This window comes from Ursus americanus, chromosome 12 (genome assembly GCF_024610735.1).
Source record: "Ursus americanus isolate L20-20 chromosome 12, mUrsAme1.1.p, whole genome shotgun sequence".
Taxonomy (NCBI): Eukaryota; Metazoa; Chordata; class Mammalia; order Carnivora; family Ursidae; genus Ursus; species Ursus americanus.
Window position 1 is genome coordinate 18709197 of NC_142138.1, and position 23092 is coordinate 18732288.

At 35.8% G+C, this 23092-nt stretch overlaps 1 protein-coding gene across 5 annotated transcripts in view; it reads right to left on the reverse strand.

The window, feature by feature from the left end:
- The window catches only part of DOCK7 (dedicator of cytokinesis 7), a 201817-nt gene that overhangs the window by 58234 nt on the left and 120491 nt on the right, over positions 1-23092 (reverse strand). For 3 of the 5 annotated variants that reach the window (XM_045802186.2, XM_045802187.2, XM_087865956.1), the window contains 9 exons: positions 20767-20931; positions 18940-19109; positions 11228-11320; positions 9946-10035; positions 8911-9006; positions 6886-7026; positions 6678-6791; positions 4336-4506; positions 2215-2354 (listed from right to left, as the gene is read on the reverse strand). In XM_045802186.2, coding sequence (XP_045658142.2) covers positions 2215-2354; positions 4336-4506; positions 6678-6791; positions 6886-7026; positions 8911-9006; positions 9946-10035; positions 11228-11320; positions 18940-19109; positions 20767-20931 — 1180 coding nt within the window. The remainder of the gene's footprint in view (positions 1-2214; positions 2355-4335; positions 4507-6677; positions 6792-6885; positions 7027-8910; positions 9007-9945; positions 10036-11227; positions 11321-18939; positions 19110-20766; positions 20932-23092) is intronic. The other 2 variants (XM_045802190.2, XM_045802191.2) reach the window with 1 other exon arrangement.

Consider the following 23092-nt stretch of genomic DNA (forward strand, 5'->3'; position numbering starts at 1 on the left):
ATAATGAAAGTTTCTGGAGAGCAAATCTTTGATCAATATTACAACATATTATTGCCACTCAAGGAATTATTCTTGTTAGCAAGCAGATGACGTAAAAAGAAAAGCATTCCTCTCAAGGACCTATTTACGATAATGTAGGTTGTATTTTTTCTATATACCACTAAAGAATATAAAATTTAGAGATGGGATGTGCAAAGTTAATTACTCATTCACTGAATTAATATATATTTGTGAATGTGTATTCATCCACTTTGTGCCAGACACAATTCTAAGGCACTGGAAGTACAGCAGTGAACAAAAAAGATTAAAGTGTGTGCTCTCATGAAATCACATTCTAACGGGAGGAGACAGAAATTAAGCAGCAAATTTCAGAGACATGCTTTGTAGAAAATAAAAGAGGGCTATATGTTTAAGCATGATTGTGGCAGGGCAGCGTGGCTACCATTTTGATTGGGTGGCCCGTGAAAGCCTCACTGAGAAGACGCTATTTGAGTGGAGAGCTGAAGAATCGCAAGGAGCAAAAGGGTACGTAACAGTCTTAGGGTAACATGAGCACTGCTTTAGGCAGAGAATAAAATTCCAAGTGCAAATACCGTAAGGTGGGAATGAGTTTGGCATATTAAACAGAAAAAAAGACTAGAATGGCTAGATTTTAGTATGTGGGGAGGGAAGACAGTGGCAAAAGTATACAAGGGCCAGATAAACAGGGCTTTGAGGTCTATTATTAAAGGTCTAGATATTAGGGGCACCCGGGTGGCTCAGTAGGAAGTTTTGGCTCAGGTCATGGTCTTGGGGTCATGAGATCGAGGCCCACATGGGGCTCTGCGCTGAGCACAGTCTGCTTGGGATTCTTTCCCTCTTTCTCTCCCTCCCCCTCTCTCCTCCCCACCAACTATGCACGCATGTGCACTCTCAAATAAATAAAATTTTAAAAGTCTGGATTTTACCCAAAGAATACAAAAGCATTAATTCAAAAAGATATATGCACCCCTATGTTTATTGCAGCATTATTTATAATAGCCAAGATCTGGAAGCAAACCAGGTGTCCATCAACAGATGAATAAAGAAGATGGTGTGTGTGTGTGTGTGTGTGTATGTATGTATGTATATATATATATATAACACAGTGGAATATTAGCCATAAAAAAGAATGAAATCTTGCCATTTGCAACAGCATGGATGGATGTAGAGGGTATAAGGCTAAGCAAAATAAGTCAGTCAGAAAAAGACAAATACCTTATGACTTTACTCATATGTGGAATTTATGAAACAAAACAAACAAACAAAGAAAAAAAGAGATAAGCAAAAAAAAACCCCAGACTCTTAACTATGGAGAACAAACTGGTGGTTACCAGAGGGGACGGGGGCAGGGGGATGGGTGAAATAGGTCACGGGGATTCAGGACCACACTTGTGATGAGCACCGGCTGTTGTATGGAAGTGCTGAATCACTATATTGTACACCTGAAATTGATATTACACTGTATGTTAACTAACTGGTATTTAAATAAAAACTTAAAAAACTCCTAAAGATCCTATTATGAGGATTTTTTGAAAAGTGATCATTACCTAACAGAATTATGATTACACAGATTTTTTAAAACAATTATTAAGATAGAAATACCCTCTAGGGATGTTAGACCACAATACTCAAACTATTTCTATAAATTCAAATCATCAGGCAATATGCCCTTTCCTGACTACATCAATTTCCAAAAATCCTGTACAAGTGTATACAACTTTGGAAGTTCTTAAAACCTAAGAGTATTTGTTTATAGGGCATATTCTGAAATAAAATGCTACATAGTATAACAGCAAATAGCAAATTTTCCTTACAAGGAATAGAAGACTAGCCCATTTTCCTCAACTGAAATGTGCTTACTGTATATCAACAAATCTAAGAGTCAACTACTAATATGCACAAATATTTTTTGCAACCATTAAGAAGGAAAAACAAATGCTACCAAATAAAAACGATGATACACCACTGGTTTCAAAACAAACTTCAAATTCAGAGATGATAAAAGTACGAAAAAATGGCTTTCTTAAAATCAGTGAAATGCAGAAATAACATGGGTATGGAACTTAGTGAATGCAGAAGTGGATGAAGAGTGGTAAAGGGTATTCTCTTGATTCTCGGGAATGTAAGCGTGCTACTTCTGTCCCCTTATCCAAAATCAAATTGCTATTCCCAAGGCAAAATAAGTCTACTCACCCTTCAGCATCAGGGTCTAAAATGACAGCCAGCTCTGTTAACACAAGTCCTGCCAAATAATGCTGTTGGCGGAAAGGCACGGACAATTCAAACATATTTGCAATCTTCTGGTCTTGTACGTTTGTGGAAAATCCAGAACTCTGTTTGGGAGTGAGGCAGAACAAAACTACAATAGCTGTGCAACAAAACACCCTATAGATAGAACATTACAACAAATGCAGTAAGAGCATTCTCTCAAAGTAAGATACACTTCGCCTCGGGTAGTTTATTTTACATTACTATTATTCACACTGGAGAAAGCAACTGCTCTTACTTTTGGCATAGGAAACTACAATGAAATAACTTTTAACTATTTTCAATTTTCTTTTTCTCATATTGAAACTTTCCCATCTGTTTTTTTTATTCTTTTAGCCGCTTAATGTTTCAATATCATACCCTAAAGGAGAAAAAAAGTAACTAAATCCAAATGATATATTACGCATTTACTGCGAGTACAAAAGACATACTGATAGTGAAAGCTACTGGTTTCCAGAGAAAGTCCAAATACCAGTAAAATAGTTTTTCAGAGAAAATACTATCTCTAGAAAATTACTATCATTTTGTGATTCACTCACAGAGTTCTTAAAAAATTTTTAATACTGCAAAACAGCATCTCCCAAAGATACAGTTCAAGACAAGAGTGTCTATAATCTCATTCCCCTCTAATTCATATTTAAGACGATCCATGTGAGGCTTTTTTAGAACAAAGATTTCAGATCTCTCTACAGAGAAATCATCTTCCTAATAAGTATATAAAATTATTCTTGCACCCTCCCCCCAGAAAGAGATCTCTATCATCGATTAGAATCTGAAATTAATGTAGTTAGATAAAAAAGTGGGGAACAAGATAATGGAAGGAATTCTATTAATTTCTCGGCTGAATGAGATGTTCAGAAGGGAGTTAGGTATAAACAAATGTGTTTCATTAAAGGTTTTAGGAACTACACTATGATTAATTTGTTCTTCACTGTATAGCCACATCTTTGGCACAGGACGTGGGAAGAAAGTAAAAGACAAGCCTTATCCATTATAGGAAGACGCATATGCTAGCCAGGTAAAGTATGTGAAAATAGGCCAATCCATAAGATTTTTCATAAAGGTAAAATGAAAAGTTGTGTGTGCTCTCTCATGTTTTCTAATCTAGGCAAAATTTAAAACAGTTTTTTTAAATCATGCATCTAAGATTGATCTAGGCTAGGGAATTACCTCCAGAAATTAAATAACTCAAAAATAACATTACAAGAAGTTAAGATCAACTTTAACTTTAAACATTAAGAGATTAAGAAAGCTTAGGAAAGCTGCTTGTTTGCCTCAGGAATTACAAAGCAAAAATAATGTTTCACTAGAGGGAAGAACCAGGCTTCTCTGATAATAAAATCAGAAAATCCCTTTATCTTAATCTGTATGATCTGACACGAAATAACTGCTACGATAGCCCCTTTTTGTCTTGACAGAAACTGTTCGCTGTTGAAGTCCGCTGCCACCCAATAAATCCTTACAACATCCACCTAGTTTCCTCTGGGTTTTCCAGGTACAAGAGAGGTAGGCAGGGCTTCCCCGGGACCGCCCTGCAGTTTGAATTCTTTCTCTGCAACATTATGCTTCAATTCTTTTCCTCTCACAGGTATTGATCCCTAATAAACATCTATCCCAAATTCGGGGAAACCTTGCATCTGCTTCAAGAAAACCCAACTTGCGAAAACATCTAAGTGGGCTTATCTAAGTGAATTCGCTCACACGGATGTGCATAAAACTGTAATCGGAGTACAACACAGTTCTAGACCTTGGCTCTAGAACAAAGTCAACATGTGCCTAATTCAAAGCCTAACTCTGCCACTTATTACTGTGTAACCTTCGATAAGTTCATGACTTTTCAGTGTTTGATATGTAAAATGAAAATAACAGAACTTACCTCCTAGAATTACTCTAAGGAGCAAATAATTAATACTTATAAAGCACTTAGTAAGGAGCCTATCACACAGCTGTTACTCAACAGTGTTTCTTATCATTTTTTCAGTGTTCAGAATGCTTTCTTACAAATGTGGGCTTTATAAAAAAAATTTTTTCAGACACTTTGCATACCTGAGATGTTGCAGATGAAACAGAAGGCGATGGTGATGCTGGTGGAGTAAGCAGGCTGCAGGGCAGGTTCAATGTAACATAGTGCTCATGGCTGCAGACAATTCGTAGGAAATCCAGTCTCAAGGACACCAGGACACTTGGATTTGGTAACGAATAAAGCTTTGAAGATACCTTGTAAGCATTACATAAATAAAAGAACACCAACTGAATTTATCATTTCTCTAAGCCAACACCAGAATGACAGGTGAAGTATTTACTGGGCAGTTTTGGGTTTTGTGGTTTAAACAACAGTATCAGCTTTTTCCAGAGTTACTGCTAGAATAAAAAATGTGGAACTAGAAGATCTATTTAAGATGCACAAATCCAATGACCAGGCTAGAAGTCATATTCTTTCTATTTCCAATATAGCATTGAATTTCCACTTCTCAAAGATGTAATTTATGAAGGAGAAGTATACCAACAAAATAACTTCATAAAAGAAATGATCCATTCTTTGGCTAATTAGCACCCTGTGTTAACCCATTATTTATGATTCCCTATTTGTCTATTCACCCAGCTACGCGATAAGCTACTTGGAGGAGACATATGCACGCTGACTTAATAGCTTTGGTATCCCTAGGGTCTAGCTCAATGTTTGGCAAACACAGGAAGTCAATGCTTGAAGAATAACAAGATTTGAGGAGCAACAGAACATGAAATTTGGTGGGGGGGGGGGAGTAAAAATAATACATACTGCTGCAAATATCTGCAGGTGGGTCAGTGCCCACATGTAGTTTTAACTTCTCCATTAAAAGGAACATACGGGGCGCCTGGGTGGATCAGCTGGTTGAGCGCTCAACTTTTGCTTTCAGCTCAGGTCATGATCTCAGGGTTGTGGGATCAAACACCATCTCGGGCTCATACTCAGTGCAGAGTCTGCTTGGGAGTCTCTCTTTCCCCCTCTCCCGATGCCCCTCCCACCACTCATGCACACTCTCTAAAGTCAATCAATCAATCAATCAATCAATGGAACATACAATAAAGGCAGCTGATAGACTAGATCTTCAAAATTCTAAATATTAGCCTGCCAAACAGCATTCTAAACCAGTAATTCTCAGAAACGAGCCTGTGGAGCAGCTGGGAAATGCTACACAAGCACTGTGTCCCACACTCCCCTCCCCCACCTCCAGGATTCAAACTCCTCAATAATGCTGGGATAGGACCCCGAGAGCTGTATATTTTTAAATTTCCTTTAAAAGGTAATTCTGGGATGATTATACAGCTCATTACCCAAATGGCCTATCAGGACCAATAACTGATGTTTTCCAAAAGGCACATTTTATTGATCAGTTGATAAAAATTTTAAACTAAAGTCAGCTGTTTGTAGAAAAGTTCCAGGATGCTTTTAGTTTAGTAAAGGGAACAAAATGGAAAATAAATAAATTAATTAACTAATAAAAGCAACATAATGACTGACACTGGGGATTTGGGGAAACATCTGTCCATGACTCTAAACTCTACAATATCTAGGTCTACATTAGGAGGACTACGCAACAAAATGCAGCTGCTTTAAAAATCACCCAATAAATACACGGAAAAGTTCATTTGGCTGTTCCTTCAGGGTAACTGGTACTCTCGCACGGCATTGTGGGGGTTGCTTTACACTTTTTTTCCTATATTTTTAAAAAGTATTTTTTAGTAATCTCTGTACCCAATGGGGGGCTCAAACTCACGAACCAGAGATCAACAGTCACATGTTCTTCCGACCGAGCCAGACAGGGACCCCCAGGGCTGCTTAACATTTAGACTAGTGGCTTGATGATTTGCTTCAGAATGGGAATCGAAGAGTCATGACTGGGCCAGTAAAAGCAAGGAAAAGTCAGCTGTACAGATATCAGCTGGCCATAGTCCTGTATCCTCAGAAAACAAATGAAATTTATTTTTGCCTTACTAATAAAAATATCCTGCTTTTACTTATTTTTAAAATATTTATTTATTTATTTGAAAAAGAATGAGAGGAAGAGAGAGCAGGGGGAGGGCCAGAGGGAGACAGACAGACTCCCAGCTGAGCAGGCAGCCTGACACGGGGCTCAATCCCAGGACCCTGAGATCATGACCTAAGTCGAAATCAAAAGTCAGATGCTTAACTCGCTAAGCCACCCAGGTGCCCCAGAGATTCTCTCTCAGAGCCTTTCCCTCTGCCCCTCCTGTTCGTGTTCTCTACATCTTTTTTAAAAAGAAATATATTGCTTTTTAAAAACATCAGTATATGAAAGTGTTCTTGAAGATCTCTTAGCTGCAACTCTAAAAACAGCAAGCATAGTATTTAAATTATTTGTTAATTATTAATAATTATGCATTACCTGTTTATAGCAGGTTTTAATAAGGCTAAAGACAAATCCTCTATCCATTACAGACAATAGATCATTGAGAAAGAATGCAAGGCTTGTGTTGAGTCTCTCAACCATTTCTGTGTCCTGGGAAACAGAATAAAAAGCAAAAACAGATAAAAGTATGATAGTTTAATGTGATCTTGATAGAGATTTAATTTTTTTAAAAAGTTATCATTACCTTCTGAAATCGTGAAACTATATCACTAGCAATTGTGCTGACAAGAGCAGCAATGTCATCCATGAAACGTTCTGGAAAACGACTTTTCCTTGGTGCATCAAGTTTATCATTAAAATATAAATGATGTACCATGCTCTTTACCTGAAAAAATAAACAAGCCATTAGTTTAATTTCTTATGAATGCGATTAACAGTTAATCACATTAGGGCTATTTTTTCACTATACTATGGGATTTAACAGATGGCTAAAATACTTCTAGCTCCTCAAATACTCTGAGAATCTCCCTGCAATATTTTATAATGTTCCCAAGAAATATCAAACACAGTACAACTCAATCACTGCATCACCTTCATAAAATTATTCTGGCTACCAATATGAAAAGAATTATGAATGTGAACAGAAAAATATTTCATCCTTTAAAATTGGAGTTTTAAATGAAATCTTTCCAAGACTCAACATTTTGACACTCCATATACCTCAAACTGTAAGCTTTGAGACACTAGACACATTGACTTCACTGCAGCCTCTTCAGCATCTATCACACAGTGACACACGGTGAACGTACATTAAACACTGATGACTCAGTATGAAGAAGATATCAGGCAAAAATTAACAAAGTGATTTACGTGTACAAAATGCTTCTGTGGGCATCTGGGTGGCTCAGTTGGCTGAGCATCTAACTCTTGGTTTCAGCTCAGGTGATCTCAAGGGTCCTGAGACCGAGGTCCACATCTGGCGCTGCGCTGAGTGTAGAGTCTGTTGGAGATTCTCTCCTTCTGCCCCTCCCCCCACATGCTTGTGCGTGTGTGTGTGTGTGTGTGTGTGTGTGTGTGTGTGGGCGCACGGGCGCGCTTGCTCTCTCAAATCTTTAAAAAAAAAATGCTTCTGGATATTGAATCTTATTACAACAATGGGGTAACAGTAATACAGAATTCAGGGAAATTGAAGCCAAGTTTCAACAATTAGTAAAAGCAGAGCTAAGTTTTAAACTGCAGCTTTTTAACTATTCTAAAGAAATTTGAACATACATGTAAGACTATCAAAAAATAAATCAAAATTACAATTTGATCTTATATTAAAAGCACAAGAATTACAAACTTGGTGTTTATTCTTTAGCGGAAAAAAGGAGTTGCTTATCACTTATGTAGGGTCCCTGACTTATTTTCTTTTGTAGATTAGCAGATCTCTAGAAAAACTGTCTTCTTATCCCCAATATGGGTATTTTACACTGAGAATGACCCGATGACATACTCTGGAAGCTCTTTTTGTTTCTTATCTTCCTGCCTTCCTTCCTTCTTATTGTTGTAGTTTTTCCTTTACTTTTTTACACATTTTTCTTTTGGAAGAATAAGTTTCAATGACTTCAGCTTTCTAGAGGTTGAAGAGGAAAGTCCTTAGTGCCAGAATGCCTGAGTTTGAATCACAGTTCTGCTACCTAAAAGCTGTACCAACTTAAATAAATTACTTAATCTCTCTGTGCCTTGATAATCCCCAGCCCACGGAGACAGTGCTACACATTGTACACGCTTGGCAAATCTTCACTGCTCTCATGTATATACGTGTTTATGTATATATAAATATTAAGATATTAATTCACTTGTTTTTAATGCCATTTATTAAACTGAGCAAAAAGTGGTGTTGTTGTTATTAATTGGCTGTAAGTGGCATTTCCTTAAGAGCTTTCAAACCATGACAGCAGTGAGGATCTATAAAGCCCTTTGAATCTATGTTTGGGATGAAATCTACAATACATTACATACTAACCAGGTCCAAACTAAGAAATAATGTACCACGTTTCCTTTAAAAAGATAGCTGGTTCTGCAACCATCTCTAAAAACTAGTTAATGAGAGCTTTTTAATTCCACCTAAATTGTGCTGAGTGTCCACAGTGCTTATTCAGAGATGTAACAAATGTAATTTTGTCTAAGAGGGACAACAGAAAAGGATTTTTAGGATAAAATAATGAGCTAACACAAAGTTGTTAACTAAGGAAAACAGTATTAAAAATGTGTTTAGCTTGCTCACCATTAACTCAAAAAAGAACCAGGCTTGTTGCAAAGCTGATTCCCGAACGCTGCCGCTACAGACAACCCACTGCAAAGCCAGCTCCTCGTGAAAAAGCTATCCAGAAGCAAATCCAAAGTTATTATCAAAGTCATATCTGCTGATGACACAAACCAAATCACAGTGCAATTACAAATGAAGATATAATGAGAATAAGCAAAATAAGGCATGTGAACCATTCAATGATGCAGTGAGGACACCCATTAACAAAACGGCTGTTTATACATGTAAGACAGTGGCATGTTGAACAGCTGAAAAAATTACATGTTATCTTGCAGTAAAATGTAATTTTAAAAGGACAGGTGGGAAACAGCCTCCTAAATTGTACCTGCAAACAGAAACTAGACCAAAAACTCACAGTTACAAATACGCTCTTATTTGTGCCCTAAATACATATTCTAACATATGCAAATACATTCATGAACTTTGCTGGTACAATTTAGGAAATACCTTTAAAAATTTAAACTTTGATAAAAGCCATTAATTTTCAAGTTTTCAGGTATCTGAAGTCTTTTTTATACACAAAGCAGAAATTTCCTGCCTTATAATGGATATGCATACAAAGCATTTGCAAAGTAGTGTATATCGATATGAAAAAGGACTAACAAAACTGTGCATAAGGGAAGCAAATCAACATATCTTACTAAGAGTGATAATTTTTCTAACTCATCTTCCTTTCCCTGGAGATTTAAAACACAAAACAGAAGCAGTTACAGAAACAGAATTCAGAGTTGATACATTTTTTGGTATGAAAATTTGATAATCAAATTTGATTTCAAACAGTCAATCCCAAAGATAACAAACATTTTACTAATATAAACAGCATACACTGGAGTGGTACGCCCAAAAAGGCATCAGACAAGCAGTGCTTGCTCAAATGTATTTTTAAACAAATAATTTAAATGCAATTATTGTAAAATACTGGCTAAAGAAATCTTACATCTATTTAACTGTTGGAATTTTCCCCCTATATGGATTGTCTTTATATGAATCTACCTTTTTAGTTGGTAAGCGCCCCGTTAATGTTTGTAAGAAACTTGACGTCTCTGTGTGCGAAGACATGCGATTACAACTTCGATCCATAGCCTATGGAGTGGAGGTGAATGAATGACGAGATAACATTAAAGTCCGCTGTGGATGCCTCTGCAGCTCAAGGATTACATACAATTTTTTAAATAGTTTTACTTTGGTTTCATCAACTGTTTTATTATTGCTCATCTCATTTTCACCATTTTAACCTGCTTTAATGACAGTGCATTAGAAATATCAAAATGGCTTCTATATACTTTTAGTAAAAAGATGAATATTTTAATGGTTATATAAATTGAGAGTGCTGCAAAGAATGAAACTTTTATATCTGTGTGATCTATACACATGCACACATCTAGTAAGAAAATGTAAAAAGTAAAAACATACTTCTCACTGGTCTCAGACCCCCCCAAAATTAAGAATTTTAGATTCAATATAGAAAATTAAAAGGTTAGAATGGTTTCTTCCACTTTTCACTACTGTCAAAAACTACCATTCAGATCTGCCATATGCTTCAAATATAGAACATTTACGATATTAAACGTGGAATTAAATTCTTCAAGAACAAGAGCATTTCCCTCCAAAGCCAATACACAGATGAGAAGTATATTTTGAGGTATCATGCAATATTAGCTATGAAGCAACTAGACTTAAGTAAGCAAAACCTTGTTCAACTAAGTTATATACAAATTTCATACTTTGCAACACAATACAAATTAAAATAGATTTTTGCTTCTGGTATTAAATCTTACAGCAAGGGGATCATATACTGTTTACACTTAATTTCAGCTTAGTCCCAGTATTTCTAGTCAGTAATCATTAAAAAAAAAAAAAAAAGATAGTAAATGCTGAATGAAAAGGATACACTAGCTACACATTAAACCAAAAGCAAATGGAAAACTGTCAGGTTTTTTTCCACACAAACTTTTTAAAAATTCTTACTAAAGATGTGCTACCCCTACAGTAGAAACTGTTATCAAACCCGTCACTTGCATGAGCAGCAGGCACTGGTATACTGACAGGGTATGGTGGGGGAGGAGAGGAGGAGACAGGAAGTAGGAAAGGAGAGCATTACTGGTGCAATTGGTGGTATTCATGCATAGTAGTTGGAAAATGTGCTAAGTAAACAAAAATACACACTTTTTAATGATTAAAAAGCAAGCCACTGAAATCATAGTATGTACTAAAAAGTAATGTTCTAAAGGGAAACATCAGCAGCCAATAAAGAAACCTCTAATATAAACACCACCTGTGTTGATTCTGCACTTGGACTGGGGTTGGATCCCCATGGGACAGCTTTTGGACCACCAGTGTTAACCCAGGAATTGGAGCGATCTAAACCCTAAGCATATAATAGAAAGCAGTTGGAAAGGAAAGAAATATTACATGTGGCATGCTATAAATTATTCTTAAAGAAATCCAGACTTTCCAATGCAAACATGTTTTTAATTAGTACTGTTAAAGCAACCAAAATTTTTAGGCATCTAGAAGTATTAGTTCACCAAAATTACCTTATTCCATAACATAATTTGTTTTTAAATCACAAAGAATATTAAGTATAGCATTTAAAGAAAGTTTCTCTTTACGTAAAGGGATCACCCTGGAGCACCAACTAAAGTTCTCACGGCACCATCCCCCAAACCCTCTTTAAAAATGGCATGAGTTAGCAACATAATTTCCTCTGAATCTAACTAGGATTTAAAAGAAAGAAAAAAAAAGAATCAAAGAAAAGCCTTTCATTCTTGTCTAAAAGGCTTTCACGTTGTCATCAATTGAAATTCCTGTGTATTGATATTCCATAATTTTATTTGACCTTGCTTCCTCTTTTGCTTTCTTTTAAGGGACCAACAAGAGAAATTAAGAAAATAATAAAAATTAAGAAAAAAGAAGGGGATGACTAATATTTGCTCCTACCTAAAAATGAGGGTGGATTTGGGGTTTTGCTCAGTTTTATTGTGTTTGTTGTAATTAAACATACTGGGTTGTTTTATATAAATATTATAAAGAAAAGCATTATGATGGGGCTGTCTGAAGGTATTCCATCTTCATCATCAATATCACTGAAGTTAATTTAATATGCTACTAATGTGTACAATCAGAAGTGAATTATATCTGTTCCTCTCTGAAAGAAGTTATTAGCCCAGATGAAGGGAAAGGGGATTTAATTTCTTAAACCTGACTGATCATTACAGTCACTTGGGAAGTTTTATAACATTCAGATTCTGGGCCCCATCCCCAGAAATCTTGATTCGGCGACCTGGGCTGGGGCCTGGGAATCTGCTATTTGAACTGGAGCCCGTTATAAGGGATTTTTAGAGGGCTGTTGGAATGAGAATAACGAAGACAACCCAAGACAAGGTGAGAAAGTATGGACCCAACCCCAGAAAGCACCAAAGGATAGGTAAAAATCAACTGTGTAGCCATGTGTATCGCCTAGGAATGTCAACAACAATAAATATGCAGGGCCTTAACTCTATAAACAAATAATCTCTGGGAGTGAAACCTGTGTACCAGTACTATGGGAGGGAATGAGGATTAGGGAGAAGGAGGCAAGACAAACTGCTCTCAAGAATTTAGGTTTTGGGGAGAATATTTCCCCTTCTTTTTTCCCCCCTTATTTCCCCAAAATACAGAGTGGTTGAATGATACAATAAGCATCCATTTCCACTCATTTTTGATACTGAATGTGTATGATGAGTGTTGAAGTTCAAATCCAGGTTCTACTGCTTACTAACTGTAAAACCTAAGGTAAATTACCTAATCTCTTTTTTAGTTTCTTAGTATAAAATAGGAATAATGATAGTCTCCCTCATATTGCAAAGATCAAATTTAAAATGGGAGTAAATTACTAAGTACAATGCTTCAAATATAGTAAACACTCAAAAAAGAGCTCTGGGGCGCCTGGGTGGCTCAGTTGGTTAGGCGTCTGCCTTCGGCTCAGGTCATGAGTCCAGGCTCCTGGGATCGAGTCCCACATCGGGCTCCTTACTCAGTGGGGAGTCTGCTTCTCCCTCTCCCTCTGCCCCTCTCCCGACTCGTGCTTGCTTGCGCACGCTCTCTCTCTCTCTCTCTCTCACAAATAGATAAAAGCTTTCAAACAATAGTTCTAACAAAAACTTCCCATGCATGTTTTTTTAAATGCTTCCTAGCAAAGTAAATGAGAGAATATTCAAATACTAGTAAAATTATGTAATCAGATTTGTTTAAAATAAAATACCTACCTTCTCAGAACCCCATATTATTTCAAATAAAAGCAAATCTGCAAACAATGTTTTTCAGATAAGTTAAAACAAAAGTTTTCACCAGTCTCCCAAATTATTTCTCCACTACATAAAGTTCTTTCAGCCATTTGCAATTTTTACGACCACTACTCATGTTATAAAAATAATACATAAGCATCTGATTTTTGCAATATTAGAATTGTGCTCTTCTCTCTACCATAAATTTCCACAATACCAGTAATTTTCCTGTATTCTTAAATACACTTTTCAAATCCTTAATTTCCTTTAAAATTAAGGCACATGTTAATCGGTAATGTGAGAATAAACAACAAATCTCTTTGTGCCACTGTATCCACAATATTGAGACTGAGCAGTTATAATTACATCAAGTCAAAGCTAACTATTTAAAGAAAACCTACGGCCAATTATTTTCTAAAGCAAATAACTGCCATAATTTAAGTGTTACAAAGCTAAGAATTATATCTTAATTTAGCTAATAAGCTAAATTAGCTTATAAGCTAATTCATCACTGATATTTACTAATGTCATAACTATGTTTACTGATCTCCAACTAACAGAACAGACTAACCAAATGTGTGCACATGTGCATGAAAGGGCTTTTGTTTTTGTCAAATCTCTAACATTATTTTGTCCTTTAAATATAGATAGGCTCCTTCCTTGAGCAAGGCTCATATTGTATTTGACTTGACATCAACATTCCTGTTAGAATTCAAAGATTTGGCTTTGTATCCACAAGTCCTCAGCATAGTACCTAGCACACAGTAAGCTCTCAGTGTTAAATTAAAAAATATGAGATGATATATTATAAAGAAACTACATATCCAGGTAAAACTGCACTGGCATTTGATCAAAAGCAATAAAATTCAAACTTGCCATAATCATATATTTACATAATTGAATGTTAAAAGAATATTGTTATGGCAAAGAGATCAGTTTTGGCAAAAATAATTATAAAGAAAGTCTCAAAAATCTGATTTTATAGCCATCAGAGTAGTAAAATCCAACTGACGTAAGTATTCCTGAATTTTAGGAGTTATGCATTTTATATTAGAGAATAAAATATAAAATCAGAACTTTCATAAAGCCAAACCTCTTAAGATCATTAAATATATAATTAATCCTGACAGCAAGAAGGCAAACAAAAAAGTAACTTTTAAAGGAGTAGTTTATTCTTGCAATACTTACTAACATTCATTCACTGAATATCTATCGAGCACCTTCAATATGCTGGTCATTATGGGTGCTTAGGATATATCACTCAACAATTATGCCTGCCCTCCTGGAGCTCATACTGTGATAAAGGAAAGGTAAACAAACACTGAAAAAGAGTAACTAATTTATATGCTACATTAAAAGGCAGTAAATGTTATGAAACAAAGAAACAGAATGAGGGGATCAGAAATCCCCAAGGTAAGACTGAAGAAAAAGCAGCACTGGTTATACATTAAATAAGGTGGTCAGAGTAGACCTCATTGAGAATGTAGTCCTCTGAATAAAGGCATAAAGGAGGTGAAGGAGTTAGTCATAGGATTATCTTGCTCAGAGGAATGATATAATCTCAAGTCTTTTTTTTTTTTTTTTTTTTTTTTTTTGAGTAATCTCTACATCCAACGTGGGTTTGAACTCACAACTCCAAGATCAAGAGGTGCATGCTCTACTGACTAAGCCAGCCAGGTGCCCCTGGAATGACATAATCTAACTTTTGTTTTTTGTGACTTAAGCTTTTGAAGCAGCATTCTGCTTGCTATGTTGTGAAGAGAGTGTAGGCTGGAAGCAGTGAAACCATCTTTCAGTTTATTACATGAACTGAGGAAGAGAGTATGGTAGTTCAGACCAAATGGTAGTAGCAGAGGTACTGACCAGTGGTTCTATCTTTAACATATATCCGAATCTGAACAAAAGGATTTAGGAAAGGCCACAGGATTGAGTTTACAATTTCAGAGAGAGATTTGTTTCGGAAATATAATTTTGGGAGTCATTAGCATATTTAAAATCATGGCACTTGATAAAATCAAGCAAGTGAGTATAGAGAGAAAAGAGAAAAAAATGACAGAAATAAGAACATAGGCCTGGGGCACTTCCAGATTAAGAGATCAGGAAAAGAAGAATCCACAGAGATTGAAAAGGTATAACCAGAACTGTAAAAGGAAAACCAAGAGAGTGTCCTGGAAGGCAAGTAAATAGAATAAACCAAGGAGGAAAGAATTTAACTATCCAAATCTGCTGAGTGTTAAGAAGTAAACACTGGATTTAGCAACATGGAGAGTGTTGGTGACATTAACAAGGGCAGGTTGGGTAGAAGATGGGAACGATATCTAGTTTAAGTAGGACAAGGAGAATGGGAGTAAAAGAATTGGAGATAGCTAGTATAGGAAACTCTTTAAAGGAATACTACTACACAAGGTAGCAGAGAAACAGTAAGAAAGCTAGCAGCTGAAATACTAGAGAGGAGATTTGGGGGTAAACAAAATGGGATAAATAATAGCATGTTTGTATATGGATGGGATGTTTTAGTAGATAGGGAGCAACTGATGATGCAGCAGAGAGATCAAATAATTGCTGGAGTGAGGATCCTGAGTAGGTGAGAGGAGATGGGAGCTTGTCTACAAATGGATTTATGAAAATGGATAGTTCATCTGTAGCAGAGTATTATATTAAGTAGTGGGTAGTCACAGATGGTTGTACGTAAGTAGATATGGTAATAAAAGTCCATAAAATTATTCTTTTGATGGCTTCCATTTTCTCAATGAAGTAGGAGATAAAGTGAGAAGAAGGACTGATGAGCAGGTAAGGGAAGAAGGCATGAAATCTTTTACTGGGAAAATGGGAAAGTAAATGGAATACAGAAATGTAGCATAATTGCCTAACAACATTGAGGGCTCTCTTGAGGTCCATGGCTTTTCATTTCAAATGAGACCAGTCATCATATTTCTCAAGTCATGTTCATCGGGAATTGGAAGACACAAAAGACTGGGTTCAACTATGGCTTGAGATTTCGCTAAGCCAGTAAAATGAAATAAGAGAAGGATAAGGCAATTGAGGTTTGATTATAATAGGGATAACTGTAATGACTGGTCATGGAGGGGAACGTGGTGGCTCAGTTGGTTAAGCCTCTGATTCTTGGTTTTGGCTCAGGTCATGATCTCAGGATCCTGGGATCAATCCCTGCATTAGGCTCAGTGCTCAGCGGGGAGTCCACTTCTCTGCCTCTCTCTCTCCCTCTGACCCTCCCCTCACTTATGTGTGCACTCTATCTAAAATAAATAATATTTTCAAAAAATGATTGGTCATGGAATTTAAGCTAACTAAATTGGAAGAAATAACATTAAGGAATTGAGACACAGTAAAAGGTTATCAGATCAAGTGATGGGAGGATGCAGAGGACTGTTGGGAGTTGGGGGTACTAGAGAGAAAAACTGGAGCTAATAGAGAACACGATTCATGAAATTGAGATTATAAGGGTTAAAGTTATCAGTAATGACAACATCTACGGTATGACCATGGCTGAGGCAGGGGAAAGACAAAATCATTAAAAAAAAAAAAAAAAGTTATTGGGGTGCCTGGGTGGCTCAGTCAGTTAAGTACCTGACTCTTGGTTTCAGCACAGATCATGATCTCAGGGTCCTGGGATCTAGTCCCAGATCAGGCTTCCTGCTCAGCAGGGACTCTGCTTCTCCCTCTGCCTCTCCCTGCTACTTGTGTGCGTGCTCTCTCTCTCTCGCTCTTTCTCTCACACATCAAAAAAAAAAAAAAAAAAAAAGTTTCTTGGATTTCCAGGCCAATGAAGTCAGAATAAATGAACAGTAGTGATAAATAAATTTCAGATTCCTTATAGTTTTAACAGTGAGATAAAATTATACACTATTATTGATTATGACTAAATGATATTCCAAAATTAAGTAACTATCAGAAATTTTCCAAGAGGAAACATGAAATCCATTTAAATAAAACTTGATTAGGAAGAGGCTGTGTTGTCATAAGACAAATTCTCAACTTATGATGGCTTTCTCAGAAGTTTATATAACTATATATATACTACATATCATCAGAAGTCGATGTCATTATTATGTCTCATTTTACCAACTACTTGAAAAAAGGCAAATAATCATTCCAATATATGTAGACCTTTGTTCTAAACCTTGATGTTATAATCTGTTAAATACATCATATAAAGGAAAACTCTAGAATTATGCTGGATGAGACATAATGCAAATCTTACAGAAATTAAGAGGCATTTTAAAAGTAGAACCTTGAGGACAATGGTGTCTTTTTCATCTCTGTAGCTCTTTAACAGGAAAATTTCTTATTAATTCACAAATCAGATTCATTCTATAGAAGAACTAAATTTACAGTATAAAATAATGCTAAGTACTACTATTATAATGAGATGCACTCGAGAATGAATACAAGGATAAAAAAACCTGAGTTCTTTTCCTAAAGATGGAAATATGCGGGGGGCTGGGAGGGCGCGGGAGCCTTCCCTCTTGCAATTGCTGTTACTCAGGTTACTCTGCACAAGCCCATGAAATGCATGTGCACATCACTCTCTCAGGGAGTTCACAAAAAGTGAAAGTTGTTTAATTAAGAGTAAGGTCTGTATGGATCTTTACGTTACTAAAATCCATTGTTATTATTTAAAATATAAGACTACAAAATATACTTTTGATCTGTGAGCAATTACTTTAAAAATTACTTGTTACTTTAAAAGAGCAATGCTTAAGTTCATTAGAAGCTTCTGAATGTAAAATTTCTATAGCTCTATGAGCAGATATGAGTAAGTCTGATGTTTCTGATCAACGTTCAAGTATTTCACATTAACAAACCCAGATTGTTTAAAAAAAAAAAAAGATCTATTATAGTTCAGGCTAAGGGTTAAACACAGACGCTAGAACACGTTCGTTAATTCTTCCTCGGATCCTAGTTAATAGACTAAGAGTGCCAAAGAAAAGTTGGCTGTGATTCCACAACAATGGTATCTTCCTCCCTTCAAATGGCAAAAAATACTTTTGAAATGGTTTGCTCAAAACACAACATAACACGATTCACTGGCCTCAATCTTACTGTTCTTTTTTCCCCGTTTGTTTAAACTCTAGGAGCTATTTTTGCACCTTACCTATAAAAAGGTACTATTCCTTAGGTTTTTTGGAGGAGGCAGTTAATAAAGATGCTGTTAAAGAATATAGCTGGATCTTACACTAGCAGGCCTCTCACTTGGTACATGGAATCATTAACCATTATTAAATAAATCATATTTTTTGAGCTCTGGAGCATCTTTACGTAGAGTTTTCCAATGAAAGGCAGCTCTATTACCAATCAAGGCTAACCAATGGTTTTGATATTTTTCAGAGAAAGAATGGAGGTTCATATTTTAAATCAATGATGAGATGTCCCTTCTTACACAGCAGATAGGTCTCTTTTAATTCTATAGGAAATTAATCTAGTCATTTTTCACAGGAAGAGTACCATACAGACAAAAATGTTATATGGACTGGTCATCCTGGACAAATTTCTGAATTTGGCAGATTTTCTTGAGCAGAATGCAGAAACCAGTTTGTAACGGCATGAGACACTTAGTGTAGACTGATAGAATAGAAAGGTACAATGTCTTGCCTGTTACTAACTCAAATACATTTTAAAATTAAGAATAAAATAAAATTGGACATTTCTCATTTGTTCATAAAGTGAAAACCAAATGTAGAGACAAGTATCTTCAGTTTACCTTACTGCCGATGATTGACCGTACTTCATCATCTGGGGATGTGGGGGTCCCAGATATATCTGGGTTACTATTACTAAGGCTCCGAGAACGATTTAAATTAAGGCTTGCAGGTCTCACAGCAGATCTAGCCATTGTGGCATAATGCACTGATCCTCCCAAACCCCCAGGACCTAGAGTTGTATATAAAATAGCACATAATTAAACAAAGAGAATTAGTCAGGAAAGGACCAATCTCTACTGCTTTACAAAATTCCACAAAAATGATAAACTGTTTATTTCTAAATGAAAAATACTGTAAATAAAAAAACACTCAAAACTTAATGATAGCTACAGCAAGATATTCTATTTTATAGCAGTTGACAAAACCACGTGCAATGATAAAGTCATTATCTTGTCAATGTTTCTGATTATATATTAAATGTACAATAAAAAACAAGATAGAAAACACACACACACTATTTTCACTTTAGATATGAATATCTAGAACCCAAAATGCTCCAGCTGATTCTCTTCCTTTCCACCCCTCAACTCTGTCCTTGATATACAGTCACTGGAAGGACAGACAATTTACTGTCAACATCTCTTAAATGAGACTGTGTTTTGTTTCTGCATCTTCATCAATGACAATCTGAACTATACTAAAATGGCATCCTTATGATATACATATGTATGTATAATCAAGATAATTCTAAGAGCCCAAGTTATAAAAGAATTCCTCCGTCTAAAATCAACTATGTTCAACCATCATTCAACCATATTCTATGAATATAAAAATACCCAGCAACTGTATCCATAATTTATCTCCATTTTCTTAAAGAAATTCTTCATATTTGCAAATGACACATAACTGTCAGGTCAGCATGTAAAAAAGATGTTTTGCAAAATCTGTGGAATTCCAATAGTGTACTGAATGAAAGGGTAAAATGGAGGAGCATTGTATATAGTCCACAATATACCTTCAGAGCCTTAAGTACTATAATTTTAAAAATTGAGATAGGAAATTACAACCCAGAATATGAGTCAATTATTTCTCTTTTTGCAATTAAGAAATAAAATGAGCTAAGACTTAGAATCGAATTACTATTATGTCTAGTTTTCATAATGAAATGTCACATGTATTTATCACCATTATTAATGTTAATGTTGCCAATAGATAGAAAAGAGCACTTACCATTATCATTAGTGATGAATGAGGATTCATACAAATATGTGAGCAGGTTGAAAGGTACGCACAACAAAATCATTAACTAACTAATAACTAAAGAGTTATTCAAACTAAGACATCCCTCGACCCCACCACCACAATACCACCAGCGTCATACAAAACCAAGTAACCACTCTGGGCCCTGAATTCACAAAGGCTATATTATTTTATTGACCATGAAGAGATCAGGACTTTATTCTATAGAATAATCTTTTATATTATTATAGGTTTCACATAGTTATCAGGGAACTAAGCCATCCTTTTTCTTCTTTAATGTCCAACATTCCAAATGACAAATATAACATTCTATTTATCTTACCATAATAAGGAATGATAAAATGCTTCCAGAGACACAGAACTAATTTTCAAGGTTTGTTTCCAAGAATTAATTCAATCAAGTTCTAATTCATATTAAAGGAAGCTGTATAAATAATGATGCCTCAAGATGTAATCTAATTATCCTCTTAACTCCAGCACCTAGCCCGGTCCATGCCACTCAGCAGGCACTTAATAAATGGTTGCTGTTGAATGAATGCATCCCACTGGGACTATGAGATTATTTCAATCTTCCCAAGAACATACAATCTATGCAAGAGAATTTCAAAGTAAAAGGAATAAAGTACCTGGTGATGGTGAATTAGGGTAAGTATTTGGTAGGCGAAAAACATAATAGATGTATGATGAAAGAAGGCTGTTCCTGCCATGCTGGTCATGATTTCCTTCCAAGTTTTTGTGGAGCCGATTTATAATTGATGCCATGGCTTCAAAAGATGCTTGACCTAGATTAACTTTTAAGAAGAAGGAACACATTTTTGCATTAATTTTTTTAAACTGCAAATTCCAAAAAGATCAAGGTTTTGTCATCTCTGTATGTGTTAAGTATAGAGGTTATGCAGAGTAAGTGTAAAAAGATGATATTTGATGTTGATTTTAATGATATCTTGTATTGGCTGAATCAAAATTACTTTTCTAAACAAAATTTTAAAACACTTATATTACTCATTTAACATGAAAACTATATGGGTTTGCTCAGTCAAAAAACAAAACCTCAACCAACAGGTACCCATTATTTTGTAAAACAATACAAAGCACGTAAGAAAAAAGAAATCTATGTTGTGTATCACCTTTGAAAAGTCACTTCTTATTTAACAGATGACTCTGAAAAACTAACAATAACTTGTTTAAAAAAATATTAACAATGAAAGTAGATTACTAAAAATACCAAAATACTAAGAAAAGAGGATAGTGAATAAGCACCGGGACCGACATGAGTGAATTGGTAAAATGATGAGGCAGCTGAAGGAACAGGCTGAGGTAAGATGGTACAGCATTTTAAATGCCAGGCTAAGCAATATCTACCCAGTCATTCAAGTGAGTATGTAATGAGAATTTTGCAAAAGTTGGGAAATTCTGGTAGCACACTAAATAAATGTGTAAAATGAACAGCCGTTCTGGACAATAAAGCCTCAGAGTCTATGATTTATTTAATCAAGACAGGAAATTATGAACAGAAATGAGGCCAACTAAACTCTCCTAAAAGTGGAATAATCTGATAAAGTGGTCAGGTAGGAAGGGATGCTTGGGTGGCTCAGTCTGTTAAACGTCTACCTTCAGCTCAGGTCATGATTCCAGCGTCCTGGGATCGAGCCCCTTGTTGGGCTCCCTGCTCAGCGGGGAGCCTGCTTCTCCCTCTCCCATTCCTACCACCACCTCCCAACCCCACTCACGCTCTCTTTCTCTCTCAAAAATCTTTTAAAAAGTGGTCAGGTAGGAAGATTAATCTATATATACTGAACTAGAAAAGAAACTAGAGATGCAGAGGCCTAAGGGGGCTGTAGCAATTCTACCTATGTTCTTGCTTAATTCCTCTTCCTTTTCCTCACAGTAGCTATTCCAAACCATCAGAATCCTTTTCAAAACTCAGGTCTATTTTAACTCCTTCTCAGGATATTTTGCTTTTTATCTCACAGTAGAAATTTATAAAGTACTAAAGTCCTCACCTCTATACTACAAACGTACCCAATCTGAAACCATTTTTATTTCCCTTCCAAAGGAAGTAGTGCTCCTCTCCTATATGACAATGATCACTTGACTTTTGTCCTACAGACTTGCTTCATTAAACCTTCTAGCACCTCTTGTATTTTTCTCCCCCTCCACTAGTTTCTCAAAGCACATAAACATGATCAAATGACTCCATTCTTATGCCATAATCAACCCTGCTTCCTAACTGAATTTCTTTGAAGAATAGCATATACATTTTATATTCCTTTCATCATGTACTATGCACTACTAAATTCTCTGTAATCTGGTTTCTACTTTCATTGTTAGACTAACTCTTGTTAATTTCACCAGTGGACACCTCTTTAATAGATAAGACTGGGACTCTGGAGTCAGTTGCTTGGGTGTGAATCCTTAGCCAAATTTCCAAGCATTGTGTTCATCACTCTATTTATTTGTGAAGCGGTGGTAATAATAGCTACACATAGAGTTGTGAGCATTTCATACATTAATATAAATAAAGCACATAGTGATATTGCTGGTATATAGTAAGTTCTGTGCAAATGTCTGTTACTATTGCATTATTACTTACATTATCTACAAAAATGAATGGTGCTAAACTTTTTTCTTAAAACCTTCTCCTAGGACTCCTGTGACAGTACTCTGTACAATAGCTCTTCAATATTTCTTAACCCACCCCTCTTCTCCAACGCACTGTCACCTCGTTTTTTGGCAGGACCTCATAGTTTGTATGAAATTATAAGATTCCTAATTTAAAAATGTCTCTTTGCCTCCAGATTTTCCCACTCTCAACCCATCTCCATGTAGCACACTCATCTTTATAAAAGCCAAACTGAGTCACATTACTTCCCTAATTAAGACCAGACCCTTCAAAAGCTATTGATTCCTTATTAGAATAATAGTTCCAATTCCCTAAAGTGTCATGGAAGA